The sequence below is a fragment of the Hyaena hyaena genome, unplaced genomic scaffold (assembly GCF_003009895.1).
Source record: "Hyaena hyaena isolate Hyena2069 unplaced genomic scaffold, ASM300989v1 scaffold_27, whole genome shotgun sequence".
NCBI lineage: Eukaryota > Metazoa > Chordata > Mammalia > Carnivora > Hyaenidae > Hyaena > Hyaena hyaena.
Window position 1 is genome coordinate 5,736,161 of NW_024080659.1, and position 13,192 is coordinate 5,749,352.

At 46.1% G+C, this 13,192-nt stretch overlaps 1 protein-coding gene across 3 annotated transcripts in view; it reads right to left on the reverse strand.

Moving 5' to 3' along the window:
• The window catches only part of ARHGAP44 (Rho GTPase activating protein 44), a 176,942-nt gene that overhangs the window by 70,147 nt on the left and 93,603 nt on the right, over window positions 1-13,192 (reverse strand). For all 3 annotated transcript variants that reach the window (XM_039227305.1, XM_039227304.1, XM_039227306.1), the window contains exons 2-3: window positions 9,204-9,243; window positions 8,243-8,347 (exon numbers count right to left, since the gene is read on the reverse strand). In XM_039227305.1, coding sequence (XP_039083236.1) covers window positions 8,243-8,347; window positions 9,204-9,243 — 145 coding nt within the window. The remainder of the gene's footprint in view (window positions 1-8,242; window positions 8,348-9,203; window positions 9,244-13,192) is intronic.

Genomic DNA, 13,192 nt, shown 5'->3' on the forward strand with positions numbered 1-13,192 from the left:
TTAGAAAGAACGGTGCAGGTAGAGGGAACTACATGTGCAAAGGCCCTGAGGTAGAACTAATATGCTGGCCTAAGGTCCCCGAGGAGGCCATTGCAGATGGGCCACAGGGAGGGGGTGGGGCATAAAGCCGAGGCCAGATGGTGGAGGGCCCTGTCCTCCACAGGCAGCACGTGGGTCTTACTCTAAGGGCGTCTGGTGATCACTGGAGGATTTAAGAGCACGGTCGGATTAAAATAACTCAGTCCATGGGGTGCCTGGGGGGCTCAGTCAGTTAAGGACTCGACTCTTGATTTCGGTTCAGGTCATGATCCCAGGGTTGTGAGATTGAGCCCTGAGTTGGACTCTGCCCTGAGCACAGAGCCTGCTAAAGCTTTTTTCTCTAAAAAAAAAAAAAAAATAATAAAATAAAATAAATAAAATAAAATGTAATAAAAATTAAAATAAAAAAAATTCAAAATTAAAAATACACAAAATGTTTTTAATTTAAAAAATAAAAAATTGAATTAAATTAATAAAATAAAATAATTAAAAATGTAAAATAGCACATAAAATTTTTTTAAAAAATTTAATTAAAAAAATAAAAAATAAAAAACTCAATCCTGAGATAGACAAATCCGAATGGTTTTAAGTGGGATCAAGCAGGAAATCAAGTTTTTAGGGCTCCATCACTTGAATTTAGGAATCTGGCTTGAGGACCCCAGGAGATCCGCACGCCCGAAAGTATCCCCGGGGAAGACATGGGAAAGAAGGTCAAACCCCCAGGGCGACATGGAAGTTCACGTGGGTCCTGAGGTAAATCCAGGGAGGGAAACCCCAACACACTTGTGTGAACAAGGCCATCCTTGGGTCTGACATTTATCTGTCTCACTGCGCTTAGACACATCCATTCCAGTGAGGTCAGATGCCTTTCACTTGGGGGACAAAATCATTACCCAACACTTCAAATAAAATGGGACATTCTTTTCGGTAAAAACTAGACCGGCAACTCAGTATTAACACATCCGAATTTAAACAGCACTTTCTAGCTGTCCTACAAAGTCACGAAAGGTGCAGCAAAGAGTATGTTATGAGAGCATGTATTCCCACATCACGTTTTAAATTTTTTTTAACATTTATTTTTTTAATTAAAAAAAATTTTTTTTATGTTTTATTTATTTCTAGGAGAGAGAGACAGACAGCGTGAGCAGGTGAGGGTCAGAGAGAGAGGGAGTCACAGACTGAAACAGGCTCCAGGCTCTGAGCTGGCAGTCAGCACAGAGCCCGACGCAGGGCTTGAACCCACAAACCGCGAGATCATGACCCAAGCAAAAGTCGGACGCTTAACCGACTAAGCCACCCAGGCGCCCCAAACATTTATTTATTTTTTGAGAGACAGAGACAGACAGAATGTGAGCAGGGGAGGGGCAGAGAGAGAGGGAGACACAGAATCCGAAGCAGGCTCCAGGCTCTGAGCTGTCAGCACAGAGCCCGACGTGGGGCTTGAACTCACGGACCGAGAGATCAGGACCTGAGCCGAAGATGGACGCTTTACCGACTGATCCCTCAGGCGCCCCTCCAACATCACCTTTTAAAAAAAGTTATTTAAAGCACATTTTAAAAAAGTGTCTAAGGTAGTTAAAGGATAAAAGAGTGAAGCAAATGTAATATATGCTCACAGACGCACTTATAGTTTTAGTTCTTAATCAGGAGTCATTGTGCCTGCTTGGGAGCTTTGGCATTGCATGGACACACTCTCACTTTTCACAACATGGGGGACACTTCTGGTGTCTAATGGATAGAGGCCAGGGATGCCGCTCAACATCCTACCATGCTCAGGACAGGGGCCTGAAATAAAGAATTACGCGGCCCAAAACATCGAGAATGCTGAGATGGAGAAACCTAGTTTAAAGAGAGAGGTCTTCAATATGTAAAGTCCTAAAATATCCCAATAACCCACCAGCGGAGATGCTCTGTCCTGACTGCAGATAGAACAATCATGGTTATTGATCCGTTTTGGTTTGTGCTGAAGGGCCTCAAGTCCATGACCCCGTGCCTTTAGGGCAGGACCTCAGCTATTCAGAATCCTTCTCTGAAATCTGACGAAGACCACGCCTATATCAGACAAAAGGGGACACTCATGGTTTGTGGGTTTGAGCCCCGCATTGGGCTCTGTGCTGGCAGCTCAGAGCCTCCAACCTGCTTTAGATTCTATGCTTCCCTCTCTCTCTCTGTACCTCCCCTACTTACATTCCATGTCTCTCTTTCAAAAAATAAACATTAAAAAATAAAATAAAATAAACATTCCCCCAATTCTAGAAGACTGAAAGAACCTTAAGAATTAAGCGTAGGGAAGACAGAATGTTCCGGGGTCTGGAAGTCATCAATCTGACTTTTCTGAGAGGACTGTTCTCTCTCAAATTATCTCAGGAACAATCAACAACACTTCGTAGGATGACTCAGAGACAAAAAGTCTAATCCTAATATGCACTCTGTTTCCCCAACATATCCACCCGTACCCTCGAGTCCTGGCAATTGCGGATGGCAAGCCCAGGCAGCTAGCTCTCCTGGGTTTACTCCCCCAAAGACACAGCCCAGGCAGGCTGCTCAGGGCTCAGTAGTTCCCAATGGTCATTTCAGCTGAACGGTGGGGCCCCAATATGGCAGCAGGGTGCACCTCTCTAATATTTACTTACGTTAAAGCGCCGTGCTGGGCATTCGCAAGTTATTACCTCACTGAGCTCCCAAGCACCATTACTGGATAGAAATTCCTTACTGTTCTTACCAGATGAAGAAGGCAAGCTATACAGGGCTAACTGACATGGCCAAGGTCAGGTATAATCAGGAAGCTGTGGACCTGGGCTTCAATCTTAGGCAGTTAGCGTCCAGAGCTTAAAATCAGGATGCTAAATTGCTTCTGGAGAGAACAGGAAAGATTCAAACTGGCTTGCTGACACATCAGGCAGGTTCTGTGCCGAAAATACTCCTGGGCCATCAGCCCATGACACAGATGTATTTTTAGCATTGCCTACCCTGTGGCAGGCCCCGTTCTAGGCATTAAAAATGCAGTCATGATGGATGGGCAAGATCACGGCTAGTGTGGAACTCACGTATCAGTGGAGGGGAAAGATCGAGATGATTTCAGATGATAATACTACGCACAATGAAGGAAATAAAATGGGGCGATGTGATTGGGGGAGGAAGGGAACAAACACGTTAGGTGCAAAGGCAAGCCCTGAGCTGAGAACCAAAAAATAAAAAAGTTGTGGGTGTGCCCGTGTTCCATGATGGGTCAGTGCCGTTGGGACAGTGACGACAGCGGGTGGGAACAAGATCTGAGCTCAGAGATGCGTGCGGAGGCGCATCATGAGGGCCCAAGGGCCAGGGCGAGGAGCTTCAATGTTATTCTACACTGGGAAGCCTTTGGTGGGACTGAAGCAGGACAGTGGCACCATCTGATCTCGGTTGTAGAGAATGGATTATAAAGAGGGTGGCTTCGGAGTGGCGAGTTGGGGACCCATCAGGAATGGCTGGGTTCAGGCCAGAGATGATGCCTGCATGGACCGGGGTGGCGAATACCGAAGTGTTTGGAGGAAGCTCAGTGGGCCCTTCCGAAAGTTGGGGTGTGGAAAGAGAAGAGGGTCTGGGAGCATCTGGGAGTCAGATGGGGGAAGGTGGTGGTTTTCCTATACCATTTTTGACTGTTCCACCTTCTTTGCTAGATTGTCAACCAGTAGGGCTTAAAATCCTGCAGCTCCTGGGGCTCTTAACTCAAGACCACTTATCTCTCAGGTGATCTCATCAAAACTTATAAAGTCAAGAGTCGCTCAAGCCAGAGACACCTTGAAAGCCCTCTCCACTCTTCAAACCCCCACATCCATTCAAGAACTGGATGCTCTACATGGTAGATCTACCACATCCGCCAATTTCTCTCCATCTTCCCTGATCCTGGTGTATCTCCTCTAGATCGCTCCCATATTTGTCTGTCTCTTACTTCCACCATAGCCCCCGCCCCACTTACCCATTTTTCACACAACTGCCAATAAATCAGACTCTGCCACTCCTGATTAAAGCACTGGCTTCCCACTGCTCTTACGGATCAAGTCCAAATCTTTACCAGAGCCTACAAGGTGAGATGGGGTCCCCACTGTACCATCCCCGCCCTTCTCTGTCATCGTCCATACTCTAGGATCCCTTCATGTTTCTCAAAAATGTCCCTGCCTCCATCCTGACTCTGATAACTCTGCATATCATCCCCTGTCCTACAAGGACCTTGACTTCTTTTGGTGCCACGACCATCTGCTGTCCTTAAAGGCCACTTCCTCACAGAAACCCTCTACTACTCAATTCCTAGTGAGCTCTTCTTAGCACTGAAGCCTTATCTGAGTAATGACTCCATGGAATGGGTGCTTCCCTGGAAGACTGTGAGCCTCCAGAGGACAGGGGTCCCGCGGGCTTTGCTGAGCACTCGGCATACGTGCAGCCTCACGTGGCAGACGTGGCCCTTCCCAAGTATACAGTGAGTGAAGGAGGACTCCTGCTAACACTGTGCCTGTTGAACGGGAATGCCTGAGAAGAGACACAGCACAGTGAAAAGCCAATCATTTTCATTATACTGATGGTCTCAGAAACTGATGAATTAACCACCTGTCAGCCTGGACTACTGGAAGTAAAATGGCGGCCTCATTCATATCTTTTCTATTCTCTGTCCCACATGAAGAATCTGGTTTATTTGCCCAATACCCACTGAATAATCCTGGTCACTGAGACAATGCCAACCAAACTCCACTTCTCCACCTGCTCCCGTGTGACACCCAGCCCCAGCCTTCAGGGAAAGGCTGTAGGGTTGGCAACTACCAAACTGCTAAGAACTAATGGGCGCCTGGGGGGCTCAGTCAGTTGAGCATCTGACTTTGGCTCAGGTCATGATCTGGCGGTTCATGAGTTTGAGGCCCACGTCGGGCTCCGTGATGACAGCTCAGAGACTGGAGCTGCTTCGGATTCTGTGTCTCCCTCTCTCTCTGCCCCTCCCCTGCTCGTGCTCTGTCTCTCTGTCTCTGTCTCTCTCTCTCAAAAAAAAAAAAAAGAACTCATGACCTTGTTTGAAAAGAAGTGACAAATAACGGGATGCCTGGGTGGCTCAATGGATTAAGCGTCTGACTTTTTCAGCTCAGGTCATGATCTCACAGTCTTGAGATCAAGCCCCATGTCAGGCTCTGTGCTGACAGCATGGAGCCTTCTTGGGATTCTCTCTCTCTCTGTCCCTCCCCTGCTCTCTCAAAATAAATGAACACTAAAAAAATAAATAAATAAAGTGACTAATAGCCACAATCTGCCATGGCTCCAATAAAAAGCTGCCCACCTGCCTGGATAAAGTCCCTTCCCATCCTGAAACTCTAGGACTCCACCGCTCATTTCCACTGGCCTTACTCCCTCCGAGAAGGACCATCGCTTGACCCCCCTCCCCCCTTTTTACGGAAGTGTAGATGACACGCAATGTTACATGAGTTTCAGATTCACAATGTAGCAACTCGACAACTCTAGACACAGGCACGCTCTCTCTGCACACCATCTGTCACCATACGATCCTATTACAACATCACTGACTGTACTCCCCAGGCTGTGCCTTACATCCCCGTGACTTAGTCATTCCATCACTGGAAGCCTGGACCTCCCTCTCCCCTCCACCGCCTCCCCTCTGGCCTCCATCAATCTGTTCTCTGTATTTACATCTCAGCCCTCTCTGAACACCCACCTGCCTTCATTTAGTGTTTGCTCATTACTTTCTTCACCCCCGATTTTCCCCGTTCTCTTCTATTTTTTTTTAAGTTTCTCACTTTTAATCCCTTTTCTTTTTGCCCATTCCTTGGATCGTAACACATCTCCTTAGCTAATAATCTCAGAGATCTGAGCACATATTTCAGAATGAGGCAATTAATCAGTGCCATGGCTCCTATTAAACCCCTTGACATGTTACTTGAGAAAAAAAACTGGAAAAATGGATCTGAGTGAGTCACGGTCTTGGACATTTTTTCCCAGCCGGTCTGAGGCTGTTAAATATTTAAAACAGCTCTTTGACTTTCTTTTCCACCAGATCATATATTCGGTCATAGGAGGACACGAAAAGACTGATCAGCTCAAGAAATCAATGACTGAAAATCAGATGCTTGAAATCTGTGCCGTGAAATCACTGACCTGTATGTACTTGAGCACCTAGCCTCCAGCCCAGACTTCCTCCAGGTCAACCAGATGGTTGACCCTAACCCTAACCCTGACCCAATCTGTCCAATTTGTATAGTGATCACTGTAATACTCAGGGCCTGACAAAGGCCACTGTGGGCCCTCCCCACCAAGAGCAGCCCGATCACCCGTATCCCAGCTAGTGAATCACGGCCGGCCAAGGCAAAGCCATTTCTCTCCAACACATATCCCCCCCGCCCCACCCCAGACTCCATTGCAGCCAGGGAGACATAAAAGAAAGTCTTCTGGGATAGGCTTTTCTCCTCCCCAGTGGAAACAAAACAAAAACAAGCATGCAAAGATGGTTCATCCTCCTTCCCACCCTCACGCATTTTGCCTCTGACAGGGTTCCGCGGAGACGCGATGCCTGGGGCCACAGCAGCCATGTTACGGCTAGGAGGAGCGAGAACACTGCAGAAATGCTGGCCCAGAGCTGATGAATGCACCTCGCGACCCGCTGCCTCAGACAACCTTCCTTGTTAGGTCATCAGGAAGGGCCTTTCTGCGGGAGTCACAATTAATCAGTGTGTTAACTATGTCGTCTATGTGTTGTTATCTGAGGCTTTGACATCTGGTGCCTTGCCGACCTTGAAGGGACCACATCTCTGCCAGGGTAACTCAATTCCTTTTTTTCTTTTTCTTTTAAATGTTTATTTATTTTTCATTTTTTTAAATGTTTATTTTTGGGAGAGAGAGAGACAGAGAATGACAGAGCACCAGTGGGGGAAGGGCAGAGAGAGAGGGAGACACAGAATCTGAGGCAGGCTCCAGGCTGCGATCGTCCGTCCCACGCGGGGCTCGAACTAACGAACCACAAGATAATGACCTGAGCCGAAGTCGGACGCTTAACCGACTGAGCCACCCAGGCGCCCCTCTGAGAGTTTATTTTAATCTTTGGTGGAGCTGGGGGCGGGGAGGAGGTCAGGACAGAAGTCAGAGATGACGGGTTCCAGCACAGACTGTTCAACCAAGTCACAACATGCAATGCCTCTTATTACTAAGGTCGGTTACATGCAGAGACATTAGGTACCTTCATTGGTCAGGGTCGCTTTAAAGATTTCATTAAGCTTTATTAACCTTCCATGAACCTTCCCTTACAGGAAGGGAAGCCTGGGTGGCTCAGTCCGTTAAGCCTCTGACTCTTGGTTTAGGCTCAGGTCACGATCTCACGGTTTCATGAGTTCAAGCCCCATGTCGGGCTCTGTGCTGATAGTGCAGTGCCTGCTTGGGATCCTCTCTCTCTCAACCTCTCTGCCCCTTCTCCATTCGTGCTGTCTCTGTCTCTCACAAAATAAATAAATGAACTTTAAAAAATCAATAAATAGGAGCGCCTGGGTGGCTCAGTCCACTGAGTGTCCGACTTCGGCTCAGGTCATGATCTCACGGTTCACGAGTTCCAGCCTCGCATCGGGCTCTGTGCTGACAGCTCAGACCCCGCATCGTGCTTCGGATTCTGTGTCTCCCTCTCTCTGCGCCTCTCCCCCACTTGTATTCTGTGTGTGTGTCTCTCTCTCAAAAATAAACATTTAAAAATAAATAAGTAAGTATAAATAAATAAAGGTTTCGTTATAGGGAAAATTATTTTCATGAGGGTCTTTACAGGAACCCACAATCCCTGAAACCACAGTAAGATCTTTCCCATGAGATCTCCAGTGACTCCGGGGGCACAGGGAACCTGGGAGTGAGCTGAAGCAGAGAGAAGACTGCGCTTAGTGCTTCCCTAATTGTGGAGTCCCACACACTTCCTGGTTGCTCCCGCATGGGGAAAACAGAGAGAGGGGCAGAGGGCCGGGGTCTTGCCTGCTGAGGCTGGGGGATGATGCTTTAGGCAGGGTTCAAGGTCAGGAAGACCTGGAAAGGGGGCCGCGGCACCAAGAAACACAGCGCAGGTTGACTCTCGGACACAGAAATGGCTGTAGAGACACAGGCGCACCCAACACGGCCCCGGGAGCTAGACCCCTGTCCTCGGATGGCAAGGTTTAAGCTGCTGGGTGGTGCGGGCGCGGGGAGGGCGGGGGGCACTTACAGAGCGCTTGTCGGCCTCGGCGCCTTGCTGGCCCTGCAGACATGCAGTGAGCTTCTTGTGCGTGCTGTGGGAGACCTGCTTCACCAGCTCCAGGCGCTTCTCCACCTGCCGAGAGAGCAGCGGAGGCGTCACCAGGCGAGGGCAAGGTCAGGAGAACAGGGCCATCCACCCAGGGCATCACGGGAGAAGAGCCGGCCCCGTGTCTGTGCAGAGACCAGCCCTGCTGGGATTCAACACCCAACGCCTTAGACAGCGGGGGGCGGGGGAGGAGCTGTAGAAGAGACTGCTGACCCCATGGGGAAGCGACAGCCAGGTCTCCTGAAAACTCTTACCTAAACCGGCATTTAAATTAATAACAGAGGGGCGCCCAGAGAGCTCAGTCAGTTAAACCTCCGACTTTGGCCTACGTCATGATCCCGCGCTCTGTGGGTTCAAGCCCTGTGTTGGGCTCTGTGCTGACGGCTCAGAGCCTGGAGCTGCTTTAGACTCTGTGTCTCCCTCTCTCTCTCTGCCCCTCCCCTGCTCATGCTCTGTCTCTCTCTCAAAAAAAAAAAAAAAAAAAAGCTAAATGTACATTAAAAACAAATAAAGTAATATAAAGGGAAAGAAGCCATGTCTAAACAGACTGCATGAGAAACGGTATGAGCAATTTAAATGGCACTGGGGGGGTGCCTGGGTGGCTCAATCGGTTAAGCATCCGACTTCAGCTCAGGTCATGATCTTACGGTTCGTGGGTTTGAGCCCCACATCAGGTTCTGTGCTGATGGCTCAGAGCCTGGAACCTGTTTCCGATTCTGTGTCTCCCTCTCTCTCTGACTCTCCCCTGTTCATGCTCTCTCTCTCTCTCTCTCAGAAATAAATAAAACATTAAAAAAAATAAATAAATGGCACTGGGAAGGACTACATTTTAATGGGAAGATGTATTTTGTTTCTATTTGCTAGGAGCCCGTGACAACCTTACCTGAAGAAGGTCTTCGCTCAGAACTTCAGTCTTTTCTGCCCTAAAGAGAAAATTGAGAAATAGATCAGTAAAAAAAAATAAAATAAGAACATAGTCTCCTACTTATTCCCCACTCCCTCATGGTGAGACTAGAAAAGCACACATTAGTAGCAGGCATTTCTCCCAAGAGAAAACACAGACGATACTGGCATTTACTGGGCACCTTAAATACTCTGGCCAATAAGATCCTCTGAAGACTCCTCTATTACGGGTCTGGACCTGGGGTGAAGGACAGCAAAACCATTTCTGTCCTTCCAGACATTCTTGTTTTTTAAGTAACAGCATTGAGCACATTCCCCAACCCGTACCCCATGGTCTCCCCAACACAAGCAAGAGAAAGTAACAGAAATCTGACCAGGAATCGATACATAGCAAACAAGGAGAAAACGTGGATTCCTAGTGATAAACGCAAATGCAACCATTGAGATCTGGCCATGAGTGTTAGGCACCTCCCCCCCCCCCGAAATTCAGGGGGCCAGGCTTGACCCTGAAATTAACACATCTGGAGAAAGAACCTGACACTGGCTGAAGTGGTCCTGACCTCTTAGCAACCCCTGCATCACATCCTTCTTTGGCGCAAAGTATTCCTAATTTATTGTCGTAGACAAGGTTTGGTCAATGATTTCTCTCCCATGGGCATGTTCTCTGTCATCTGTCTGTCTCCTTCTTACACTCACATGTACGAACTGCAAATTCACATGAAACAGATCATCAACACTAAGGTACAGAGGAAGAAAGCAGGACAGAGGGAGAGCCTGAACACTTCAATGACGAGAATTATCAAAGATGGTAACGTGTGTAGGAAATATTGAAGGACTGATGATACACTGAAATATTAGCATCAGGACTTCCACTTCTGGGAAGGCGGAGTGAACGCATTTCACTCATTTCCCCTTACTAACTAGAACCCAAACTCTGGGGCTTTGTGTTTAAAAAAGAAGGCTTTGCAAGGTGGACAGAAGGTAGACTGGCAAGTGACTGCCAGACCCAACGAATGGCATAGGGTGAAATATGGGGTTTCTGCTTCATATACTCCACACTTGGACCTTTAGAGGGTGTGAACTGAAATATCAGTGAGTGTAGACAAAACAGGTCCAACAAAAGCCAAGTCTCTGTAGGATCAGGAAAGCAGCAGCTTAGCGAGATGGAAAATGTTCACAGATAATAACTGCTCACTCCAATCAAATGCTACGGAAGGAAAAACTGTTGTCCTACGCTGCCCACACCAGCCAACACGGGGAAGGGCACCTAGTCTTTTGCCCTTGCCAGGCTGTAACAAAGCACCCAATCCTCCAATTCCTCTTGGCCAGTGCAGCATCAGAGACATTTGAGTACAGAGCTGGGACATTTGTCACCCTGGGACATACCAACGGAAACCGTACGAGCGGTCCACACATCCACACCTTCACCTTGAGGTGACAAAGCATCCATGTCCTTCCCTGGGAACGTGGTGTTATCAGGAGGCTTGGGGGAGTCCAGACTTTGACCACCATCTAGCAGTCAAAACCATCCTCTGGAGGGCATCAATGGAAGCCTAGTGGGGATCAATAACAAGCCACCCCCAGCCAGGGAGGCATCCATGAAGGCCTAATGGGGAGCCAGAATTCCCACTCTCACCGGCAGTAATGAGGGGTGTGGGAGCCCATGCTGGCCAAGTGGGGAATCAGGACTTCTATTTCCACCCAGCAGGAACAAAGCAGAATTCTCCCTTTCCCTGCTGGAATGATATTAGACGATATGAGCTAATAGAGAAGGTTTAGATAAAACCCAGAATCTCATCATATAACACAATAACTGAATATCAGTAAAAAATCATTCTACCAAGAACCAGGAAGATCCCAAGTTGAATGAAGGCGATCAATAAATGCCAACAGCAGAATGACAGAGATGTTTGAATTATCTGACAAAGACTTTAAAGCATTCACCACAAAAATGCTTTGATGAGCATGTATGAACGTGTGTGAAATGAGTAAAAAAAATAATACAAAGTCTCGGAACAGAAGAAAGATATAAAAAAGAACAAAAGAAAAATTTTAAAGTTGGAAACTGTAATAACCTAAGTTTAAAAACCCTGGTGGATAGGAGGCACCTGGGTGGCTCAGTCAGTTGGGGGAGGGTGGGGTCCAACTTTGGCTCAGCTCATGATCTCACAGTTCATGGGTTCGAGCACCATTTCAGGCTCTGTGCTGACAGCTCAGAGCCTGGAGTCTGCTTCCGATTCTGTGTCTCCCTCTCTCTGCACTCTGTCTCTGTCTCTCTCTCAAAAGTAAACACCAAAAAAAAGAAAAAAAAAAAGATCCATGAACTGGAAGAAAGCTCAGGAGAACTTTCCCAGTCTGAACAACAGACCAAAGGTAGAACAATCAATCAAACAACCCAAACCAAAGAATGAGGGGCCTGTGGAACTGCAGTGGAAGATTAAATGTTTAAGTCATCAGAGTCCCAGAAGAAGGAAAAGAAGTGGCCTGAAAAAATGCTCAAAGGTAAAATGGCTGAAAACTTCCCAAATTTGGCAAAAGATATAACACTCAAGAAGCTGAGCACATCCAAACAGGATAAACACAAAGAAGTCCTCACCAAGACGCATAGTCCGATTTCTGAAAACTAAAGACAAAGAAAGACTTGCGAGCAGTGAGACGAAATGCTACCTTACTGACGGAGGGGAAACAATTCAAATGACGGAAGATTTCTGATAAGAGACTACAGCGGACAGAAGGAATTGGTACACCAACTTTCAAATACTAAAACAAAATAACTGCTAACCTCCAATCTTCTATCCAATCAAAATATCCTTTAGGAATGGAAAAAAATCAGAATGTTCTTGGATAAAGGAAAGCTAACAAAATGTGTCATCAGCAGGCTCGTATTAAAGCATTGCTAAGGGAAGTTCTAAACAAATAAAAAGACATGGTAAAAGAAATAACCTTCAAATATCAGGAAGGAAAAAAGAACCGGGTGGTCAAAAATAGTAAATAAAATAGTCTTCTTTCTCCCCTTGAGTCCTCTATGTTGATGGATAAAGCAAAAAATTCATAACATTGTGTATGTGGCTCTAAATGTATGTAGAGGAAATATTTAATATAATTATATTTTATTTGGGAGAGGGCAGAGAGACATAAAAGGAAGGTTCTAGATTTCAATAAAACTGATAAAGATACCAGTAGGCTGTGATTAGCTATGTATATGTAATACCCAGAGCCACCACGAAAAAAGCTACACAGAAGATACACTCAAAAATGTTATAGAAAAATCAAAACGTAATTTAACCCAGAAGGAAAGACAAAACAATGAAAAACAGAAAAAAAATACATGAAGCAAAAAATAGTGGACTTAAGCCCTAAACATTCACACTTATGTTAAATGTAAATGGTGTAAATACACCAATTAAAAGACAGAGACTGGCAGAGTAGATTAAAAATGCAGTCTATGAGAACCTCACTTCAAATAGAATTATATAAATACGTTGAAAGTGAAATTGTAGAAAAATACACACATAAACGTAAGTCAAAAGCAAGCAGGAGTGCCCATGATAATGTATGAAGGAGACTTCAAGACAGAAAATGACCAGAGACAGAAAGGAGCATAATATAATCATAAAAGATCAATCGGCTAGGAAGACACAGCAATCCTAAGTGCATATGAACTAAACAGTCTTCAAAATATGTGAAGCAGAAACGCACAGTACTAAAAGGACACATAAACAAATCCACATTTATTACTGGAGGCACCAGTACTTCTTCTCTCAATAATTGATGGACCAGCTAGATATACAAAATTAGAAAGAATAAGAACACAGTAACTCCATTAACCAATAGAATTTAATTGACATTTATGGACCACTGCATTCAACATCACCAGAATACATATTTTTTCCAGGGCTCATGGAACATATACCAAGACATGCAACATCTGGGCTCATCAAACAAACCTCGATTAATTTGAAATAATTG